This window comes from Nelumbo lutea, chromosome 7, assembly GCF_056320005.1.
Source record: "Nelumbo lutea isolate HS-2025 chromosome 7, American lotus-T2T, whole genome shotgun sequence".
Lineage (NCBI taxonomy): Eukaryota > Viridiplantae > Streptophyta > Magnoliopsida > Proteales > Nelumbonaceae > Nelumbo > Nelumbo lutea.
In genome coordinates, this window is record NC_142690.1 from 48,310,435 (window position 1) to 48,335,673 (window position 25,239).

Sequence of the window (25,239 nt, forward strand, 5' to 3'; positions counted from 1 at the left end):
TCTTTGTTTTAATTGTTTCTATTATTAAAAAAATGTATACATTTTCTAAAATTTTCTTTTGTTTTTGGTATGCATCCTTTTCCAGGACTTTACTTTTTCCGCATTTAGGTTAGTCTATGATCCCTTTTTCTATGTTTTGGTTCTGGTTTTGTGAGATCGGAGTTTGTATGGAGCTTCTCGGAATTGTTGGGAAGAGCTTCTCACCCTTGATTGCCTCTTTTTCTAGCTTCCTGGCAAGAGATTCAACACATAGAACAAAAATATGTGAGGAAAGAGGGTACCCATTCGCCCTATCTAATACCTCCAGTAGGAACAATTTCCCTTGTATGAGTGCCATTAATGAAAACCTTTCAATAAAATTCCAGTCAAGTTGTTATTGGTAAGAATCTGTTTGTAAATGTAAACTTCAAGACAATTTATTAAAAATCATCCGATATCAATAATAATAAGTTTATTTCTTTCAGAGAACATCATCAACCTAGCGATGATACAAAAGATGCGCAGAAATAGAAGAGAAAAAACGTATTACACTACACTACAGCCACTCACTGTTTTATTGCATAAACCCATAAATAGAAATTGCATTATATTTGAACTCCCAGCTCTGAGTGTCCACCAGTGTAATTAATACTAAATCTCAGTTACGTTAATCCATCCATGGCGGCAAAGCTACTTGCATTTGGGAAGAGGCGGACCACACAAACATGCATTATTGTTAAACACACCGACCCTCTGCACGTTCCCACCGATCGGAATCTTCCCACACAGTCGATTGTAACTCAAATCCAGGTCTGTCAAATCCAGTTTCGTAACCTGTCTTGGGATGCTCCCTCGAATCCTGTTGTGCGACAGATCCAAGTACGTCAGGGTCTTTGGAAACATTACCTTCGACAGATCAAAGTCAAGCAAATTCCAGGCCAAATCCATATTTTCCGTGATTTTGTTTTCTTTGAATAACACCGATGGGTCGCCGACGAGCTTGTTATGAGAAAGGTAAACGGACTTGAGGTTCAACTGGGCAAACGACTTAGGAATCTCGCCGGAGAGGTAGTTGTAAGAAAGGTCCAAAGAATGGAAGTAGCCGCTGAATCTTCCAAATGAGTCTGGTATGCTTCCAGTGAGTTGGTTATGCGAGAGTGTTAAACCTCCCAGATGGGGTAGATCAGCGAGAGAAGCCGGGATTGAACCCGATAGCTGGTTGTAGGACAAGTCAAGGTAGTCGAGGTTTTTGAGGCGGCTGAGGAATCCGGGGATGGGGCCGGAGAGATTGGTCTGGCTAATGATAATCGATATGAGGTTGTGAAGGTTGACAATGGAGGATGGGATAGAGCCATGGAGGTTGCTGATCAGATCGAATGTCAAGATGCGAAGGTAGGGAAGGTCGCCAATCGCTGCCGAAATTTCCCCGGAGATGTTAGCTTGTGCGATGGAGAGTTGGGTGACACGGTTGGTTTGGGAATCGCAGGTGACGTAGGTCCAGCTTTCACAGCAGTCTGTGGTGGGATTTCAAGAGGCAAGGTCTTGGGGATTGTTGAAGGATTTCTTGATTTTCAAGAGAGCAATCTTATCACTACGGTTGCAGCGTTGTGAGATGGAGGCAGAGAGTGTGAGAGTGGAAGAGATGAGAAGGAGAGAGAGGACAAGAGGAAATGGAACAATGGTACTTCTACTGTGAACAACCATCTTGCTTGGTGGGATGAGTTTTCAAGACTGACAACTTTTGAACTTTATAGAGAGGTACAGCTCGACAAGTCAAATAAAGAGGGGAGGCTCAGCTCCTTGGTTTAATTTCATATTCTCTTTCTCTGTGTTCTCCATGTCGCTGCCCCAAGTAAGACCTTAACCAGGTACTTGGCCTAGCCCCCTGATCCTTTTTATGTTACTGTTCATCGCCATAAATGAAGCTACAATCAAACAAGGTTGGCGGTTTAAAATGTTTTTATCTGATTATTTGATATTATGTTTCATAATTCACAGAGGGGGTGTTTTAAAATGTGAATTGTTTTTCTTGTTGCCGGTTCCTGAAACAAACAAATAAATCTAATTTGAAAAAGATTGATTGCTTCTTAAAACAAAAACACAAAAAACATAATTGGTTGTGTATGTGTTTTTTTGTTTTCAAAATTGAAACAAAAAATATGTGTTTGAATTTTTGGGTTTCAGAAACATGTTTTTATTTGATTATTTGATATTATGTTTCATAATTCACATAATTTTTATACTAGAAAATTTGTTTTTTTTTTCTATTTAAAAAAAACATTATTTTTATGGTTCCAAAGGTTGGGAATAAATTTTTATATTTTATTTATAAAAATCAAAATGATTTTAACAACAAAATGCAACCATGCACTGATAGAAACTAATAATCAAACACAAAACAAGGAATAATAAAGAGCACCAAGATTTGCATGGAAAATCCCTCAATAAAAATGTAAAAACTACAGGACTGAAGTCCAAAATTCATCCACTACAACAATAATAATGAGGTACAAAAATCTCTCTAACAACGGCAAAAGACATATACATCAAGAGTAACAAACTCTCGGGTATCAGAAACAATCTCACTGCAAATTAAGTGGATTACAAGAGAAATGGAGAAATTGATGAAGGAATATGTCACATGCAATTCATGCAAGGCCCACACACTTTGCCCCAATCTCTCTCTCTCTCTCTCTCTCTCTCTCACACACACACACACACACACTCTCTAGCGAGGCTCTGTGTGATGCACACTAAAATTTGAAAACCAAATAATAAGATCGAAGGAAGGTAATTCACAGTAAAATAATAAATGCATAATTATTGTTAATTTAAGGTTAATTAAACCATAATTATTGTTAATGAATTATTTTTATTTTGTAATTAAATTTAAATAATAGTTGTTAGTTAATAGTAAAATAAGTAAATTACTATTTTATGATAAAGTAATTGAATGGTGATGGAGCGGGTTCCGGGAAAAACCCATATTTCCCATCCCCCAACCCCGATTTGAAACAAATCCCCACCCTGACTGTTAGGGATAAAAGTTACCCTCCATCCCTAATCCCTAATGAATACGAGTTTCCTATGGGGATTTGAATCACCAAATTTTTTTAATTGAAAGTATTTTTGGAAAATAAATTTACTTAAAATAAAGAATAATTCAAAATATATATTTATATTTAATGTAAATAATCTATATTATATATATATAAAGAAATGCAACCCACGTCATCTACCCTATCCTTTCTCTAAACACCCTTCCTCCTTAACTCTCTCTCCTTTCCTCTTTCCACCACTTCCATTTTGCCAATTCAACACCCTTTCTCTTCATTCCTTAATCAAGTAAGATAACAAAATTAACCAATTTACTATTAATTATGTAATTAAAGTTGATTAAAAATTTTAATTAAAAGTATTTTTGGAATATAGATTCACTTAAACTAGAGAAAATTTTAAAAACATAAATAATATTTTTAATATATTTTGATATATATATATATATATATATATATATATATTTACAATGTATATAATATTTAATATATATAATTGGGGGTCGGGGTAGGGCAAGGACTTCACTCTCTATACCCGTCCCCATCCTCAATTAGGGATCCCTATTATTCCCATTGGGTCAAGGAGGTCGAGTACCTAGCGAGGATGGGGAAAATTGCCATCCCTAAGTAATTTTGTTAACCAAACAATCTAACTAAGTTTTATTAAGCAACCTAAAAATATTGTGATACATATATATATTGAAATCCTACACATAGGGCTGTCAATGGGTTGGGTCTAAGTTGGGTCTAGGTAGAACCAATCCCAAACCAATTATTAATTGGGACAAAATCTCAGACCAGAAAAGTACCCCAATCAATAGTCAGTAGCAACTTGATTAGAAGTGTAAAACGGGTCATGCCACCCTCCCTTGGGATAACAAAGGGGCCAGCTTGGCATGGCCCATGGTCCAAGCCTGTGTGGGCCCATTTCGTGCTGCAGGCCAAGCTGGTCTATGGGCCAAGCCAGGCCAAAGTTATTTATTTTCAAAAATTGAAACAAAATTAAAATTTTAATTTTATATAATCAATCCGATCAAAGAAGGAAAAAATGAAGCTAAAAATAAAGAACACCAACAATCATGATAACCATTAATAACCAAATTAATAAGAAGGAATTAAAAAAATAAACAACCTGATTGTCCATGTTAGGGAAAATAGCTCTGAGATGATTGAGAAAGGGCATAGAGGCCATCCCATAGCATACGGTTCTTTTTCTGTTGTGTCTGTGCACATAAAGCAGTTCCCCATCGCAAATTGAATGAAACAAAAGCCATTGGCATTATAGATTTTGGATCCTTGAGAATCGTTTGGCGTTCTAATGCCATCTGAAGTAAACAACATTGATAAAATCAACATCGAATCAAGATAGAATAATAAAACGTAGTCAAGACATTGTATATTTGAGAAGAAGAAGAAGAAGAAGAAGAAGAAATTAGTCAAGCCTATGTACATCGGGATCACTTGTAGTTCAGGCTTCCTGTTCAAGTTTTTTGTTCGAGCCCTAACTTTAGGTTGAAAATGAAATGGTTGAAAGTTTCTCCCCCCTTTACACCTTTCTCTCTCTCTCTCTCTCTCTCTCTCTCTCTCTCTCTCTCTCTCTCTCTCTCTCTCTCTCTTTATGCATACGGCTGCGCGGGCGCAGGCATGGATATTTGAATTTTTGGGTATTTCAATTTTAGATTACCGCCATTTCCAAGTGTAGCCCTAAGTAGGGTTGGGCATCCAGGTTTACACTAACTAACATGGTTTTCGAACTACCATTGACCTGGACGGTTGGACCGTTTATCCCAGGTACCGTCCAGGCAACCGGTCCCATTTTACCCCAAATTCAGTCCCTGACCAAAAATCGTTGAATTGGTCAATGACCCGTTGACCCAGGCTGTCGAACTGTCAACTCGTTCAACGGTTTTTGGCCATTTTTTATTTTTATTTTTTGTCAAAATGGGCCATCTGTTCGAACGGGATAGTCGACCGTCGACCGAAAACTGATGGCTAGAATGGTTCCATGGTTGCTGCTACCACGAATTCTTTTCCTTCTGTCCTTGATCCACCGACGGTGGATATTCCTTTGAAGGTACCTTCGATCAAGTGGGGAGAACCGGTGGTGCTTTTCTCAGAAGAAGATATTGAGAAATCTCTTTCCCCTCTCCAATTTGTGCCAGTTGGAAAATGCTCATATGGTCGCCCTTCCCTAGCGGAGATTAGGAAATTTCTGGTAGGTACATTTAGACTCCAAAAAGCTATTGTGGTCACTGCATTAGATCCGAGGCATGTGCTTCTCATATTTGAAAGTGAGGAGGAATACCTTAGGGTTTGGCTGCGAGAGGCTGTTATTATCAAGGATTTTCTTCTATGATTTCTGAAATGGATGCCTGGTTTGGAGTTAGGATGAAAACCTTCAGTGGTTTCTCTTTGGATTTCTCTACCAATGTTGCCGATTAACCTATACAATGATAGGTGGCTATGATCAATTGTGCAGGTAGCAGGAAGAGTGCTAAAAGTTGATCCGACAATTGCTCGTTTAACCAGAACAACCGTGGCTAGGGTTTGCATGAAGGTTGATTTGTTGAAAGAAAACCCTAGTCATGTTTGGGTTGGGCTCAGCAAGGAGAGTTTCTAGTAGAAAATAGTTTATGAGAACCTCCCCAAATACTACACATTCTGCTTCAAACATGATCATGGTGAGGGGGAATGCAAATTGAAACTAAAGAGAAATTCGAAAGCTGAGGGAGAAGTCGCCAAGTCTAAATCTACGTAGCTCCAAAGCTTGTTGAACCTGAACAAGTACTAAGGAAAAAACAAACAGTGAAGCAGGTTTACTAGGAAGTTCAAAGAACCTCAGCAACTGTCCCAGAAATTGAAGTGATAGAAAATACAAATACAGAAGAGATCCAGAATCAACAACCTAAAATCCCAGAACAAATGATATTACCTACAGAGGGCATGCGAAAATCCTTTGCTTCCGAAGACGATATAAGTTTGAAGCCTGTTCATCCAATCAGTTTGGAGGCGATATCCTTTTCGTTTAGGAAACCTGACAGGATCTGGAGTCTTGCGGATTTGCAAAAATCCAAGCTGGAATTGGATGAGAGGCTTTCTCATAGGGGTACAACACTGTCATCAATTCTGATGCCGAGTTGCTCGATAATATTACTGAAAGAGCTCAAGGTTCCTCCTATGCCTTTTTTGAGGACAAAGCCGGGTTAGAGGTGGAAGTGAACTAGACACAGGTTGTTTGCAAGAAAAGGCCTCGCAAGACCAGTTACCAGATCGCATACTGGCCAAGGTATGACTACCTCTAGTTGTTCTCAATGAATGGTCTATTCTGGAATATTAGAGGGATTACAAATGATCCCTCTATCACTCGTTTGAAATAACTCTACAAACTGCATAAGTTAGGTGTAGTAGCAGTATTTGAACCCATGATTGGGGATGACAAGCTTTCCCAGATTTCCAAGAGACTCAACATGACTGGTTTTATGGTTAATATTAGTAATAAAATTGTTATGTTTTGGAATAGCTTTTTCTCTGTATAGTTGATTGAGGATTGTGATCAAATACTAATTGTGAAAGTTACCACTACTACAATTGAGATTTTTTTTTTCTTTCTATGGTTTATGCCAAATGTGATTACTGGAAAGAATGTCTCTTTGGGACAGAATTTAAAACTTAGCCTCTGGTATTTCTGAACCCTGGTTGTTAGCTGGAGATTTTAATATGATTACTTGTAAAGAAAAAAAAGTGGGGGGAAGAAATCTTGATGTATCTACAATGGAGGATTTTGTTGATCTGATAAATGCCACAGACCTGGTTGATTTGGGTTTCTCTAGAAGTAGATTCACATGTTGCAATAACAAAGAAGGCTTGGACTGTGTTTGGGCTCATCTAGATCGAGTTTTGGTTAATTCCAACTAGGCGCAATCCTTCCCTTTGAAGCCTGTGACACATCTTAATCGCACTTGTTTTGACCTCAACCCTCTAGTTTTTTCTATTGAGGAGGAAAGATAGACAAGTTCCAAACCTTTCAGGTTTTAGCAAATGTGGTTATTTCACCACTCCTTTCACATGGTTGTTAGGGATTATTGGACTGAGGAGGTTAATGCCAATCCATTGGCGAGTTTATTTCTTAAACTACATAGATTAAGGAGTAAACTCAAATGGAATTGGGAGGTTTTTGGGAATGCTCATCAGGTTGTCAAGGAGACAGAAGATAGGGTTCAACATGCTGAAATGAATCATTTACAGATGAATTCTGCTGCTAGCTTCACAAAGTTAAGAGAGGAGAGGAAGAAACTTCATGAAGTTCACAAACAAGAGGAAATTTTTTGGAGGCAGAAATCTAGAATTAAATGGTTAAAAGAGGGGGATAGAAACTCAAAATTTTTTCATCTCTTTGTTAAGCTGAATTGGATGCGAAGCAGAATTTGAAAAATCAAAAATTTCACAGGTGATTGGATTTTTGATCTAGAGGAATTGAAACAATGTGCAGTAAGCTAATTCTGTAATGTTCTTTCAGAGGAAGGGGTTGTTGGTGATTAGGATTTGCTGGAAGTCATTCCGTGTGTGGTTAATCAGGAAGACAATGACTATCTTTTGGCCATTCCTTTTGAGACAGAAATTCAAGAGGTAGTTCATGCCATGGATAGAGACAGTGCACCAGGGCCGGATGGTTTCACAGGACATTTTTTTTGTCTCGTGTTGGGATATTGTTGGAACAGATGTGGTAGCGACTGTCCAATTCTTCTTTAATGGTGGCCAGCTCAGGTAAATTTTGCTACAAAATTATTACTAAAATTTTTACTAAGAGACTGGCCAACATTTTACCTAAGATAATTTCACAAGAGTTGGGTGCTTTCATTCAGGGGCGAAATATCATGGATAACATAGCTTTGCTGCAGAAAATCGTTACAGATATTGATAGGAAGGTTATGGGGAAAAATGTGGTGCTTAAACTGGATTTGGCTAAAGCTTACGACTAGCTGAATTGGGATTTTCTCTTCAATGTCCTGAGACAGTTTGGTTTCAGTGAAGCATAGATTGAAGCTGATTAGAAAAATGGTTGTGAATTGTTGGTTCTCAGTTATTTGGAATGGAGAAGTCACAGGGTATTTTAATCCACCAAAGGCTTGCGGCAAGGGGATCCACTCTCGCCTTATTTGTTTATCATTCTAGAAGAGGTACTTAGTAGAAACTTATCCAAGCTGGGAGAAAAATATAGTACAGATGTTTATGTGACCTATAGGGGATGCCCTCCTATCACCCGCCGTCTCTATGTTGATGACACTATCATATTCACAAGAGGGTCCAAGCAAGTGTTAGAGAAAATAATGTCAATAATCTAAAGGTACGAATAATGTTCTGGTCAATTGGTGAAAAAGGCGAAGAGCTGCTTTTTCACTTCAACAAAAGCCTTTCATAGTAGAAACCAAATTATAACTTCAAGCATGGGCTACTTGCACAAGTTTCTTCCCTTCACCTACCTTGGTATCCCAATTGGTAAGGGCCATGTGAAAGTAGAAGCCTTTGATGGGGTTGTGCAGAAAGTGGTAGCAAAAATTTTGGGCTGGAAAGGGAAAGTTATTTCAGCTAGAGGTAAGTTGGTCCTAATTAGACATGTCTTGAGTAGTATTCCAATAAACTTGATGTTGGTAGTTGCAACTCCCAAGAAGGTTATTAGGTGCCTGGAACAGTTGATGAAAGGATTCCTTTGGTCTAATTCGGATACAAGTAATCATCACCATTGAATCGCTTGGGGGAAAATGGTGAGACCTTTTTCTGAAGGTGGGCTGCAATTTCAAAGTTTATCTGATGTCCAAAAAGCCCTCAGGTTTAAAGGTTTGTGGTGAGTGCTTTTTTAAAACTCTTTGTGGGCCAAATTTTTCAAAGCCAAGGTGTTGAAGCATGATCATTTCTGTACAGCAATCCCTCCTTGCTACACTTCTCATACCTGGAAAGTGAACATGGAACTAAGAGGTGACTTAATCCTTCTTTCGAGTTGGTTAGTGGGAAGGGGAGAGATCAACTTTTGGTTAGTTAATTAGACCATAGATGGTCCTTTAATTGAGAAAGTCATTCAACTAGATGGTCTTAATTTGCAGTTGAGAGTTTGTGATGTTGTTGATGAGGCACGAATATGGTGCCTGGATTAGGTTAGGGGTTTTCTTGAGGATGAAACTCTTAGCAATATTTAGGGGTCAAGTGTGAAGCTCTCTAATAGCCAAGACAAGATAGTATGGCTTCTTGAGGCGAAAGGGGATTTCTCTATAAAAATAGCTTGGTCCTTCTATAGGACTGCTCACCCTATGATGGAATGGTACAAGGTAGTTTGGAATGCTTTAGTGCCCACCAAGATAAACTTCTTTGTCTAGAAACTTATGGTGGGGAAGGTAGGGGTGGATTCTGATATAAAGGAGTTGGGGGTTCCTTTTGTATCCATATGTGTCTACTGCCGTGATCACTCAGAGGAAAATATCAAACATTTGTTGGTGCATAGCTGCCTAGGTAGGAAAATTTGGCTTTTCTTTAGCAGATTGTTTGGGCCCCCTTTCAGGGGTAATGAGAGTATTAAGGAGTTTCCCTCTGTATGGTTTTTATCAACCTCAGAAAAAACCAATGGGCTGTTACAGTAGGGCTGATTGCCTGTTTTGCAGTCTGGGAAATCTGGAAAGAAAGAAATAGGCGTAGAATGGAAAATAATTCAGATGCTCTAATATGGTGATTTGGGTGATAGTGCGATGGATTCATGAAGTCTCCTCTCCTATAAGTCTCACCCACAAGGTGAGTTTTACTCAACAACTCTCCTTATAGGGTTTGGGGTTGCGGATTCACCCAATTAAGGGTAGGTACATCAAGGTGGTGCATTTATCGGTAGTTTCGAAGGGTTACTTTAAATTGAATGTTGATGGTGCTTCTAGAGGAAATCCTGGCCCATGTGGTGGAGGGGGTATCATCAAAGATGGAATAAATGATTTTATTAGTGTTTTCTCTAACACTGATGGTTTGGACTCCAATTTAGTTGTAGAGGCTATGGCTTTGTTGGATGGCTTACACCTGGCAGTTGCACTTAACTTAGATAAGATTATGGTGGAATCAGACTCCAAACTTCTGATTGGTGTTATCAATGGTACTTGTACAGCCCCTTGGAAGCTTTGGTTTTGGTTGTCTCAGGTACAAGAGCTTAGAAATAGATTGGATTTCTTTTGTGTTCATATTTACAAAGAGGCTAACGAATTGGCGTATGCTCTTACAAAGCTTGGTCGCTTAGAGTCTCAGAAATCTGTTTATGATTGCATAAGTAATCTTCCTTCACAAGTACAAAACTTGATTACAACAGATGGTCTAGGTCTTCCTTTTTTTGAGAATTCGTTGATTCTAGGTTGCCTAGACCCTTATGTTTATATGAGCCAAGCTTCCTTTGTATAGAGCGAGGGGTAAGGCTTTACGTTCCCCCCTCCAAGGTTTTCTGCATATTAATAAATTTCAGTGGCTGCCCCTCCACCGGGAGTAAATTTTGGGGCTTTACAAAAAATAAGATATATATTAACTAATAATTGTTAATTAATAATTAGATAACTATTTGTTAATATTAATGAATTAATTAATTGTTTAACTATATAATTAAATAATAAAATATTAATAATTAATAAGTAAATATTAATAAAATAAAAGTTATTGATTAAATAACATTTAATTAATTTATTTACTAAATCATGATTAGGTAGGGATGGCAATTTCCCACATTCCTACCGAGTACCCGACATCAAGCTAGGGATGGGGATTGCTTTGGGGAGGTGGGGACAGGGATGGGGATTAATAGACAACTTTTATCTCCAATAGGGAATAGGGTCGGTGATGGGGATTTATTTCAAAATTGAGCTTGGGGACAGGGAATATGATCCCTGCCTTGAATCCACCTCGTTGCGATTCTTACGATTATGGATACAAGCTAGGCTCAGTAGTAGGGGTGGAAACGATTGAGCTATTCACAAGCTATTGAGCTTAGTTCATGAAAAGCTTGATTTAGCTCAGTCAAAATCAAGCTTCGAGCCAAGCTCAAGCCCAATATATAGGCTTGTTTGCTAATCGAGCTCAACTCATGAGGCTCACCAATGATTTAGATAAATATATGTTTCATAATATTTTTATTTTTTATATATTAGATAATAAATGATTTTTATAATTCTTAAATATTTGTATGTAAAATAAATAATAATTTTATATGTATGGTTTTTATTTTTATAAAAAGCTTGGCTCACATTTGAGCTCAAAATATGAGCTTTCGAGATGAACCAAATTTGGGTCCAAATCTCTACCTTTAATATATAAGTTTTATGTAAATATATTTAGAAGTGTAAAAATATATTCCATATGATGTACAATATATGAATCTATATAATAAATTTATTATGTTATATTTATATTAATTTATTATATATAAATGTTAAAAATAAATATTTTTTTGTTTTTTTGATGTTCCATTGAATGCTTTTTGAGCCTTTTCGGCATGGTTTTCAAAACTATACCGGATAGTTAGACCCACTTATATTAGTATTTATAAACTCATAAATAATATATTATTATTAATATGTATAATAATATATATCATTATTTATAAACTTATATATATATATATATATATATATATATGCTTCAAGGGGCTACACAGCAGGAGGGAGGTACCATATCCCCCAACCCTAGTGGCAACAAAATTTGATCCTAGGTCTTTGCTACAATGACTAGAGACCCTACCAACTAAGCCACCACCAAACCAAGAATCAAATAAATCAAACTAAATTTTCTTATTTAGTTTAGTTCGATTTGGTTTTCATTTTGGTTACCGAATTTCAGTACCTCTAGCTTTCATTGCTTGTGGCGTGACATTTGCTTTTTGAGATGAAAAATGAAACACCAAATATTCTATGACTTATGCCTTTGGTTGTAGTGTGTTTGTTGTCTCTATGTTATTAGTGAATAAAGGTCAATGGGGATGGTTGGTCATCGGTGTTATAGACTAAACATTAGATTTTGGTCACTATGACCTGAATAAGATAATGTCGCAACACAAAAATGTTTCACTAAGAGGGAAGAAGAGAAGAAATCTGACTATTGGGTCAGGTTTGAATCGGTTGAGGACTAGGTGGAACCGGTTCCAAATCGATAATGAACCCATGTGGCTGATGTGTAGATCAATATTTGGGTCCCGTGCCATACAAAGAGAGCCAACTGGGCAACATGTTAAAATGTTAAGTGAGAACATAAAATTAATGGGCCTAAAGCCCAATTCGAATTGGGTTAATTAGATTAATTATAGGATAAGAGGATAAGTCTTATCCACTTAAAGAATCCAAATCCAAATAAAGATTTGGATGAGGAAATTCCTAATTTGATTAGGATTAAGTTAATCTTAAACTGCAGATAAGATAAGGGATTACCCTTATCACTTAAAAAATCCAGATACAAATAAAGATTTGGATCAGGAAACTCCTAATTAGATTAGGAGGTTGTCTCTTTAAGGCTATAAATAAGAGAGCAAGGCGGACATACAAGATATACCAGACAAGACATAACAAATTGCAGAGTTCTTCCCTGTTCTTGTCGCCCCTACCCAGTTCGATCTCCACTTGTGAGAGTGATCAAGAATTATTCTTGATATTGCTTCTTGGTAGAAGAAGTAATCTGAAGTCGTGCTCACCAGCCCTCTACTCCATTCTTGTTGAAGAGTCATCTTGTTGATCCTGCTTCACCTCACATTGTGTCATCTTCAGTGGAAGTAGGTTTAGGTTTTACCTTTGGGCGTAAACACCTTCATTAGGAGTTACTACTACTACTCTATAGGTATATCCCTCTCCTCCCATTTGGTTTCAGATCTGGTTCGGTTTGGTTAAAGATTGACCATTGAAATTGCAGTTTTCTAAAATAGGGAATGCGATTCCCAAATGGGAGAGAGAAATTTTTGAAATTTCGCCCAACTACTTGATGAATTTCAGATCTACTACTCTAGGGCTTGGCCATCCATATGATGGATTTCTCATCCCTTCAGGTGAAGCATTAAGAGTTGCATCAACTACTTGATGAAATGCATTGCCATGATGCTAATGATGTGGAAAAAAATTAATGGAAAGCTTGATGATGCATTAAATACCAAGGTTTGATGGGAGGGAAGCCAAATGATGGAGGTAGAAGGTTCCTTAGTTCTCATGAATGTTAGGGTTAGAGTTTGTAGATAGCTAGAGGCAAGGCGGATGGGGGCATCACTCTATTCTCAATTTTTTCAATTTGGCTTAAATGAGTCATTTTAAATACATTTTTTAGCAACTAGTTTTAATATATATTCTGGCTTCTTTGTGTAGGGTATATAGCTGCAAGTTAAAAACCAAGATATAAATGGATGGCAATTGATAATATTATTAATTTATTAATATGCTTATTAATTAATCATTGTATTTATTGATTAATAATATTATAGTTAATAATACAAAAATATTCAATTTCCTGGTAAATTAACACAAATTAAAAAAAAGAAAAAATTCCAATTAATGAATAAAAATTTCAACTATTTTTAAAATTAATTCATCAAAATTTTTAAATTTAAAAATTAATTAATTAATAAAGAATAAAATTATATTTAGTATTATAGTTTTCAGAAATTTTAAATGTTAAAATTAATAACTTAATAAAAATAAAATTATATTTAGCATTATAATTTAAATTTAATTAAAACTTTAATTACTAAAAATAAGTAATCAGGTTTTAAACATTAGAAATGTAATAATTTGAAAATTATTATTTTACAATACAATTAATGAAAAATAAAAAATTTATAATGGATTGTTAGAAGCATAAGAAAAATTAATATATTACTAGAATATTTTTAGGTTGAATTTTAATTTTTATGATTAAGCAATAAAAACCTTAAAATCCATTTAAATTCTATTTTCAAATTACTAAGTTAATAAAAATTAAAAATTAATTTGTAAAACATAAAAGTATTAGAATTAAATGAGAAAAAATGATGGAAATTAATAGAATTAACATATTATTTGAATTACTTTTAAGATTAAATAAAAAATTATTATTTGAAAATTAAAAAGTAAAAATTGTATATTTAAATTTATAATCTTAAAATCCATTTCAAAATAATTAAAATCATTAAAATTCTATATTAACTAATTAATTAAGGAAATTTTAAATTATTTTAAAATAAAATTCATTTAAGTGTGTGCATCATACAAATCTTGAATAGTATAAATTTAAATAATGAGGTCAAATTTATGTTTCTAGAAAGTCATAATACTGGAAGAGCTTTGAGAAATCAAACCTCCCACCCTGTGAATTTTAATAAATACCACCTAATTGATTACCACTTTTATGATACTAGCAAATGTGCTTGTGAATCTACGTTTATGATAATAATTATAGCAATAATGCTAATCTACATTTTTTATATATATGTGTATAAAAATAATTCTTATTATACGTATTTTGTTTAATATGATAAATGTTTGATATTAGAGATGTGTCCAAATGTTTTGTGTTACATACTTTTGTATTTTTAATTATCTTTTGTATTCTTGTTTTTGAATTTTTATTATTTAGTTATGACATCAAGGGTTGACACATTTGACCCAAAAGATTCAACTATTTATTCGCAACCAGAAAGGAAAAAAAATCAAAATTTGGGTGGATTTTAAATTTTGTACTTTATTTCCATCATCAATAAAAACAATTCTTCCTTATCACACATAATTTTATTTAATACATACAATTAATATAAAATATAAGAGAAATGTCCAAATGTTTTCTACAAAATTTCTATAATTTTCATAATTTGTTATCTTTTTAAAATTTTTATAATCTAATCCTAACATAGAGTGTTGATAAATTTGACACAAAAGGTTGAACTATTGACTCACCACCAAATAGAAAAACACTTTAATTTTTTGGCCAGTTTTAAATTTTGTATTTTATTTCCAACACCAATTAAAACAATTATTATTTATCACACTTATTTTTCTTTAATATGATTAATATAAAATATTGGAGATGTTCCCAATTTCTTTCTATAATTTTTTTGTGGTTTAATATTTTTTGTATTTATTTCTATTTCAAAAGTTTTATTATTTAATTAAGGCATCATGGATTGACGAATTTGACTCAAACGGTAGAATTTACTTACTCACCACAAGGATAGAAGAAGATTTATATTGTTTTTAGGCCGGTTTATAAAAAAAATGGTTTTATATTGTTAAAGATATTTTACATAGATATCGTTGATAGATTTTATTGGTGAGAAAAATAGCTCGCATATAGGATTCAATGAGAGAATGGGAGTTCATACCTCAAATATAGGATGTAATGAGAGGGACTTGAATGATTTAAAAGTACTAATTAAAATTACATTTTCCCTCACATTTAGAGAGGGACCAAATTCAGAAATAGGGGCATTTTAGTTAAAAAATGTTCCACATCCATATCTATATCTATATATACTAGTATTAAAAGTATGAATGAATGTGTGAACTTTTCTTTAACTTAAATACCCTTATTTTTGAATTTTGTTCATCTCTAATTGTAAGGGCTGAAAATATAATATAGTACTTTTTACCTTATTTAATTCACTCACAGTAAACCTTGTATTTAAGGTATTAACTCCCATTCTCTTTCATTAATAGTTCTATATTTTAAGGTATTTCTTACTAACAAATTCTACTAATTAAGTTATATCCAATACTTTTAACCAATGTTAAGAGAATTAGACCGGGTATAGAATTGGAAAAGGAAGGTGGTTTCTTGAGACTAGTTCATTGGGTCTTTGGTTAAATCAACTGGTCATCAAGTTTCACTAGGTTTTTAGCAATTTCTAGTTCTTAAGGTATGACAAAATTGGCTAGGGCTCTATGTCACTGTTCAGCCAATTTGACTAGTTGGTATGGTTCAGTTTCCTAAACACTACTTTTAACAATATAAAACCCATTTTTTTTTAATTTCCCAAAAAATGAAATCAGTCATCTATCTATGTGGTGGGTAATCAATTCAACCATCTGGGCCAAATGGATAAACCCATGATGTAATAGTTAAATAATAATTTTTAAAAAGAAATAAATACAAAAAGATAAAAAAAGTGTAGAAAAAATTGGGCACATCTCTAATATTTTATATTGAGCATATTAAATAAAAATAAGTATAATAAACAAGAATCCATAAATCTACATCTTGATCTTGAAGCCAACATTTAACTATCTGCTCCTTCATGTGGGAAGCATGAAGAGCTAAGCCATTGATGTTGTGGCGAATGTTATAACTAGGATATTCAATATAGCTAAAGTTTCATATGTGTTATGTCCTTTTGATCAATAGACAACTTAAGCATTGATGCCTTTATTCTCAATTGAAAAGAATGCTATAGAAATACCCTGAAATAAAAAAAAAAATATTGCAAAATGTGGTTCTAGATCTCATGGAATAAGGTAGAATTTAGAACAACACTTTACATCTTGATTTTATGGTTAAATAAATTTAGAAGATGAAATTTGATTTTTATTAAAATTTATTTGGAAGTAGGGGTATAAATAGATCGAATTTGAATCGAATTAGGCAATATCCGAATTCGAATCTGATTAAAAAATTTGATATTTGATGAATATTGAAAATTAATGTCCAAATTTGAATTTGATTAAATATTCAAATATTCGATTTGATTCGAATTTAACCAATTAATGATTTTAGGTAATTAATAAATATATAAAATAAATGTTTTATTTATAAAAGTATATAAATATATAAATTATTTATAGAATTTAATTATATATATTTATATAAATTATATAAAATATTTAAATATTTCATATATTATATATAAGAATTAAATAATAGATTGAATTCCAATATTTATCAAATTGAATCAAGTCGTATCTACATTTAGTTTGAGTACTTAAACGGTATGAATAGGTTGACCAAATTCGATCAATTATGATATTCGAATTATCCAAATTTGATTCGATTATGTTGAATCTTGAATTTGAAATCGGATTTTCAAATACCATTGACACCCTTATTTGGAAGGGTTCTATTTGAATATGGAAATGGAATACAAAGTTTAAATACTGACCAAAATATGCAATTACTTTCTTGTTTGGTGGCGAGTTAACAATTCAATTTTCAAATTTTGTTTCAGTCTCTAGCCTTTCTATTTCACATCGCCAATTTGTTTCATTGTTGTAATCTATTTCTATACCTAAGAATGTCCAAGAGGCTCTTACCTCACCTGGGTGGCGGCAGGCAATAGAAGAGGAACTCTCTGCCCTTTAGCATACTCAAACATGGGAGCTCACTACTCTTCCTCCTAGTAAGCATGTTGTGGGTTGTAAATGGGTGCATACTATTAAATATTTGTCGGATGGTAGTGTGTAGTGTCTGAAGGCCAGACTTGTTACTAAAAGTTAATCACAATTGTATGGGGTGGACTATATTGACACCTTCTCTCTAGCCGCTAAGATTGGCTCTCTCTGTGTCTTAATTTCCCTAGCTGTTATGTATGATTGGCCCTTGTTTCAACTTGACATTAAAAATGCCTTCTTTCATGGTGACCTTATGGATGAGGTATATATGGAGCAACCACCTGGTTTTGTTGCTCAAGGGGAGGATGGTAAGATTTACAGATTGAAAAAGGAAATTTATGGATTGAAACAATCGCCTCGTGCTTGGTTTGGAAAGTTTAGTGAATGGTGAAAAATTTTGGGATGAAACAATGCTAGGTTAACCGCTCAGTGTTCAGCTACAATTCAGAAGCTAGAAAGATTTTATTAATGGTCTATGTAGATGATATTGTTATAACTGGTAGTGAGAAATTGGGGATTAGTAAACTAGCCTTTCTACAAAACCATTTTCAAACAAAAGATCTTGGGACGTTGAAGTATTTCTTGGGTATAGAAGTTACCAGATCAAATCAAGGTGTAAACCTTTGTCAACGAAAATATGTTCTTGATCTGTTGGATGAAACAAGACTTTTAGGTACAAAATCAGCTGAAGCTCCCATGGAGCCAAATGCTAAGTTGAGCAGTGATACAGGGGAAATATTTGATGATCCTGGAAGATACATATGGTTAGTGGGGAAGCTAAACTATTTGACTATCATAAGACCAAACATCTCCTTTGCAGTTAGTGTGGTGAGCCAATTTATGCAGAACCCTCGGATACCTCACAGGGATGCAATTCTTAGAATTGTAAGGTACCTGAAGGGAGCTTTAAGTCATGGGTTATTGTACAAACCAGGAGTAAGACTTAAGGTAATTGGGTATACAGATGCAGATTGGGCAGGCTTAGTGTCGGATGGAAGATCTACTATAAGTTACTACACATTTTTTGAAAGAAACCTTGTGACATGGAAGAGTAAGAAGTAGACGATTGTGGCAAGGAGCAGTGTTGAAGCCGAATATAGAGCCATGACACACACTACATGTGAATTAGTATGGCTGAGTAATCTCCTACAAGAAATTGGGTTCTCCATGGATAGACCTATTTCGAGTTGCACTCCATATCTCATCTAACCCTATTTTTCATGAGAGAACAAAGTACATAGAGATTAATTGCCACTTTGTGAGGGAGAAGGTCCTTACTGGGGAAACAAGTACAGAACATGTGGGCTCAGGTGATCAATGGGCAGATTTGTTTACAAAAGGTTTAAACTCATGGAGAGTGAACTATATATGTAACAAGGTGGGATTATATGACATATATTCTCAAAGTTGAGGGGGAGTGTTAGAGGTAGCCAAATAAGGGTATATTAGTCATTTTATTTCTTTTAAGTTATGTGCTTATGTGACAGATTTAATAGACTTTCTGTTCCATACTTAAGTGGGGGTAGTTTAGTCTTTATACAACTAATTAGAGGCTAATGTAAAATATGGTCGACTGATATGGTTTACCCATCAGAATCGGCTATTCTTCTTCTTCTTCTTTGTTCATCTTCTTCTTCCTCCCTTCTCTCTACTAGTTCGAACTCCTTAGCACAAATGTTAAACAGGTAGGATTTCAACTTGTGCAGAAACAACAACAAGATCAAGTAATACATACTCTTCTTCATCCTCCACATGTTAATCTTGCTTGGGAAATGATTCCATTATTATCTTTTCAGTTTTGGATTCTAAGCTAGTAGAAGAATGCAAACAACCTAAAACTAATAAGACTTCTACCTTAAAATGCAAACAACCCAAAAGGATTGTACATGGTTGAATTTGGGAAGATAGGAAAGGTAGAATCTCTAGTTATACCCAAAAGAGAGAGAGATAGAGAGAGATTACCTATTGATGTTGATGTCCTTGATGCTATCTAGTGGTGAGAGGTCAATGTCGAATATGAGAGAGAGAGAGTGTTGGGGATGATGGGGTCACTGTAACTTTGGAGGAGAAGCTCTGAGGTGCGTCTAAAGACACTGTCTTTAGAACGTTATTTGCCCCCACTCAGTTTTACTGAGTTTGCTGTTGGGTTACAAGCAAATTCGTTGCCAGGATACAACAGAGCCTTGGGCGAGAATTTGCAACCAGCAAAGTTGAGGAGTCTCCAAAGAAACCTTCTGTGAGACTGTAGCAGATCGGACTGAGAGAGAGATAGTAATTTCGAAATTGTGTGTTTTGGAGTCTGATTCATGCTCCTTAAATAATTTGTGAAGAGGTATGAGGAAAAGGTAAGTGCTGGTTTAGAGAAGGCACCTTGAACAGTCACAATTTCAAACATTGTGACTGTTTAAAAAGTTGTTAACAATTGGTGACTGTTAACTTTGAATTGTGCCTCTTGATCACACTCGATCGAATCATGACCGTTGATCTCATCAACGGTGATCAACAGTCATCAATGCACCAAAACCAGAGCCGCCCATCGCGAGCCATGTGAAGTGCGAGCAAAGTGCGCCTCTAAAGCGCCTCATTGCGCCACACACACGCGTGCGCGCGCGTTGCACGGTATCAAATCCCCATACTCTCCTCTACTAATTCTAAGGAGTGTAAGTCAGTTCCTATTGAAATACTGAAAACAAACCTTGTAATTATCCAATGTGGGACAAGTTCAAAACTGAGTTTTTTTTGTAAGAGAAAATTTGATTTTTTAACCAAGTGTGCAGGTGCAATTTCTCATGTAATTGACCAATCAAACCCATTGGATTTAATCTCTTATGAGATTAAAATCCAACAGAGAGATCACGCAAGAGAAAATGACTGAAAGAGAGCAAGAAGAGAATGAGAAAAGGAGAGGGAGAGGGAGAGAAAGAGAGAGATTACCTATTGGTACTGGTGTGCTTGGATGTCGTCTGGTGGTGATGAGAGGCCGACGTTGACTGTGAGAGAGAGATCGCACGAGAAAGAAAGATTAAAATATAGTTGGAAGAGAATAAGAAAAGGGAAAAAAAGAGGAGGAGAAAAATCCCTAATTTGTGCCATGACTTTTAGTGGCAGTTGATGTATTCTATAGTGGCAATTTTAAATGACTGCCAAAGAATATTATTTCTAGCGGCAGCCAGCCTTTAGCCACCTTCTAAACTGTTAAACTGCCGCTAATTTTCATTTTTCCTGTAGTGTTGTTTCCAAGGACTTGACCATTAAACAATTAGATGTTCAGAATGCTTTCTTGCATGACACTCTTGAAGAGTATGCTTTTTTTGCAATAACCACCTGGGTTTATAGATGCATAATTCTCTGTCTACCATCAAAAGTTGCCACTATATGGCTTGTAATAAGCCCCACAATCTTCTTATCACAAGCTCAGTTCCTTCTTGTTGTATACTTGTTTTGTTGCTGCTAAAGTGGATTTGTCTCTAGTTATCTGTATCTCTAGCACAACTGTGATCTACTCCCTCATTTATGTTGATGATAGTATACCATCTATGAATTCTTCTATGATATCTAGCATGGATAACGCCAAGCCTTCTACACCAATGGTGACCCCTATGAAGCTCCAAAAATTTGATGTGATTCTCTTTCTGCTTCTGATTCTTCTTTCTATCATAATATACTTATGGGGTCTAATTCATCTACGATTTCTTCTATGATAGCTCACATGGAAGCTAACTTTGAAGTCAAAGATATGGGTTCTCTTAATTACTTCCTTGATAATGAAGCTCATAGAGACTCTCATGACTTGTTTCTTTCCCAACATAAGTTACACTCTTTATTCATTCCATCATGCAAAGATGGATAGTGTCAATCCTTCAGCCCTAATGGAGACCCCTATGAAGCTCAAAAAATTTGATGTGATCCTCTTTTGACTTTTGATTCTTCTCTCTATCATAGTATCACGGGAGTGTTGCAGTATCTTACCTTCACATAACTAGATATTGCATTTACTGTAAACAACAAAGTGTGTCAATTTCTTCACTTTAGCTCCTTAGTATAGTGCATTGTTATTCTACGGAAAGACTACTATGTTATGTTAAGAACACCATCTCTCATGCACTCCTACCATATCCATCCTCTTATGGACATCTTTAGGCATACACAGATGTCAATTGGGCTAGCTGCCCATATGACTAGTGGTCTCATGGAGGTTCCTGATCCTCTAAGAAATAGCCATTGTATTGGTCCAACACCAAGTCAGAATGCCATAGCATTTTACTCGTTATTCTCAATTTGTTGCATTGAAGTCCAAGGTGACACGTCCTCCCTGTCCACTTGCTAAGGTCTAATAGCATTGCTGATGTGTCAGCTATACCACCCCATCAATATAAGAAATTGGGAGTTGTATTAGTTTTAAAAATCGACCGAGAAATGGAACCACTTTGATAACCAGTTTTTAGGTTAGTGGTTCAACTATCCAAGTTGAACAATTCAGGCAATTTGGCCTTTGGATAGTAAATTTAGTATATTAGCGCTCTATCTGCTTTTATGAGAAAAGAAAGCTAGAGCTAGGTGGTTGTTGGCTGAGAGAAGTAAAAAGAAAGGAAAGAAAGAAAAAGAAGAAGAAAGAGATGATGGTTCACCTATAATGGCATTGGTGACGACGACGATGAACTCTTCTTCTCATCTCAAATCTTAGATCTAGGATCTCATTTCTTTCTTTTTTTAATCTCAAATTTGAGATTTGGGATCCTCACCTCTCTCTCTCTCTCTCACACACACGCTCTCTCTCTGATATCAGATCTGAAATAGTGTCTCAATCCCTCCCCTATCTCTTAATCTCTTTTTCTTCTCTATTAATAATCTTAAAAAAATATATATTTTTTTATTAATCTATAAACCGTTGCCTGGATCAAATAGTTTAGTGGTTCGACTGTTTAGGTCAACGGTTCTCTAACCAATTCAATGGCTATTTTTTTTTCAAAAAAGCAGGCCAGTTTAAAAATGGACCCAAATACACAACCGGTTCGCAAGTCAAATGGTTTGACCATCAGATTTGGTCTGCTTTTTAAAACAACGACTTAAAACTCTATCCGCTCCATTAGATTAATTTATCTTGTACTTCATTTGTATTTTTTTTATCTTGTATATCAAATCCCAATTGTATATGTGAGCCTCACAATGAACCAAAAACTTTTGCTTTCATTCAAATAATATCTGTCTTTGACGAACTACATATCCCATTTATTGTGGTTTTGTACTGTGCGTTATACTAATAGCACTATCCTTTGAACTTTTTGACATTGTTGCATCTACACCCCTTTCCATTATTTTAAGTTGACAAAAACGGGCAGAATTATTAAAATACCCAACTTTTATCGTTTGAATGGTAAATTGGCTTCTAAATTTGCCCTTTCCTATTACATTAACAAAAAAATTCATAAAATTTGTTCTTTCTACAGTTTCTATATAGTTTGTTGAATTATATATTTTTTGAATTTTTTATGAATTTTATGTATCTTATACATTTTCTAATTTTTTATTGAAAAAAAAAAAAAATATATATATATATATATCATTTTCTTTGTTTTTTTTTTGAAAATGTATCTTTTTTTGTTAGTATAATTTTTAAAATTTTTATCAATTTTTTTGTCTCCTACAATTTTTATTTAATGTTTTGAGAAATATTGAACGTGGTGGATATATAGAAAGCAAGCAGGTGGATTGAGGTTGTATAGAAACTTTTCAGGGCATTTCGGTTAGTATAAAACCACATGTTTTCATCTAGGGGCAATCTGGACATTTAAAAATGTTGAATTAATGGAGGTTGTATAGAAAAGTTCAGGGGAAGACAGTATTATTAGCAGGGTACTGAATAGCAACTGTGAGAAAGTACGGGAGAGTTTTCAACAATTTATCCAAAACGAATTCTTTAGCAGAGAATTCCTTCACTAATGAGTAATGAATAGATCACACAATTTATCCAAAAGGAATTCCATCCGAAAGCTGAAATCTCAGTTTCCAGGCCATGGCCGACAGACCGTGGATCAGGAGATTCAAACTCCAGCGAAGACTACTTGCACTTGGGGAGAGGCGGACCACACAAACACTTGTTATTTTTGAAGGAGTTGGGTCGGAACTGCTGCAGTTTTCCACCGATTGGAATCTCTCCACACAACTGATTATAACTCAAATCCAACTTTGCCAATAGCAATTCTGTCATCTGCTTTGGAATACTCCCTCGAATTCTGTTGTGTGACAAATCCAATTCTGTCACCCTGTTGGGAAACCTCACATTGGACAGATCGAAATCCAGCTGATTATATGACAAATCGTACGCCCATGCGTTATCGTTCTCCATTAATATCGTGGACGCGTCGCCTATGAGCTTGTTGTGTGACAAGAAGAGAGTATCGAACTTCAGTCCGGCTAAAGATTTCGGGATTGTACCTGAAAGACGGTTGTGGGAAAGGTCAATCCCTGAGATGTTTTTCAGTTGCCCTAAGGATTCAGGTATAACTCCGGTGAGTTTATTTACATCGAGTTTAAGATAAACCAGGCTGGTGAGGTCACCGAGAGAAGCAGGGATTGGACCGGTGAGCTTATTGAAGGCCAAATTAATGGATCCCAAGTTCTTGAGTTGGCCGAGGAATCGGGGGATGGGACCAGACAAAGAGGTCTTAGTGATGGTGAGCACCTGGAGTTTCTGAAGTTTTGTGATGAAGTAGGGGATGGATCCGGTGAGGTTTTTGATGTTACTGAACGCCAGGTAGTCAAGGTGGCTGAGATCGCCAACATCGGCGGGGATGGAACCAGGGAAGGTGGTGTCGCTTAAAACGAGCCACCTGACGCGGTTGGTTTGGGTGTCACAGGCCACGCTGGGCCAATCGCAGCAGTCTGTTTGGGGATTCCAGAGGAAAAACTGTTGTGGGTTTAGGGATTTCTTGAGTGTCAGCAGGACTCTTTGGTCATCTGGGTGGCAGCGAATGGAGGCGGAGAGAGTGAGTGATGGGAGGAAAGATGAGATGCAGAGGAGAAAGGGAATGAGAATAGAGGAGGAGGAAGTAGTCTTAGTAGGAGAAACCATCTCTTGTTTCAGTAGTTCTGAGTAGTTGAGAGATTGTCTGGATGTATGGAGTAATGGAGGGATGTCTTCTAAATTTAAAGAAATTATGCGTGAAAACTGCAGCAGAGGGATGACTGTCTAAATCTCTTGCTTTTTTATCAGGAACTCTATCTCTTTGTTTTTCCTGTGTGCTTGACAACTTGAGCTCTGGTAGACGAAGACTTGTAAAATGTCTGCTGATCTGCTTGGTCAAGGCAGCTAAAACTGCTGAATGTGTAAGTCCACGTAAATACAACAAATGCAGTATGCGGAAATGGAAATCTCCGGTCCATAAGTACATAACATGGAGATTGAATATTTGAATGGGGTCTGGCTTTGGATTTGGATAAGAAGCAAATCCAATGTCGTTAGAATTGTTTGAAAGAGTACTGCGGTCAACAACTTCGACAATAACAATTAATTGAGTGGGTCAGCACTCAGCAAGTTGGATCGTTTAGTGTGCTTAATCAATCAAACCCAGAATATAATTCCGCGTAGCAGGCTAGTTGGAATCCCAAAAGTCAGGCGCCGTGGGAAATTTATAAAATGTACTGTACTACCGGCCCCCATGCGATGCACGGGAAAAGCTGGAATCAAACAATAAAATCGAATGGCAAAACCAATTCATAGTCCATAGTTTTTTCTGAATTATGGACAAACTAGGTGGTTTAGTGGCATTTTGTTGGATTAGTCTACGTCACACTATTTTGATTTTATGTATTTCATATATATTTTATAAATGTTAATACATAGTTAATCATAGATATCTAAATTTTAC

The 25,239-nt window shown here is 35.5% G+C and overlaps 1 protein-coding gene and 1 pseudogene across 1 annotated transcript; both read right to left on the bottom strand.

The window, feature by feature from the left end:
* Nucleotides 1-546: 546 nt before the first annotated feature.
* LOC148846294 (polygalacturonase inhibitor-like) lies at nt 547-4,725 on the bottom strand (annotated as a pseudogene).
* An 18,362-nt stretch (nt 4,726-23,087) lies between these two features.
* On the bottom strand, nt 23,088-24,706 carry LOC148846295 (polygalacturonase inhibitor-like). Its single transcript, XM_088956180.1, has one exon. The coding sequence runs from the start codon at nt 24,441-24,443 to the stop codon at nt 23,430-23,432; it is 1,014 nt and encodes a 337-aa protein (XP_088812306.1). The 5' UTR covers nt 24,444-24,706; the 3' UTR covers nt 23,088-23,429.
* Nucleotides 24,707-25,239: the final 533 nt, after the last annotated feature.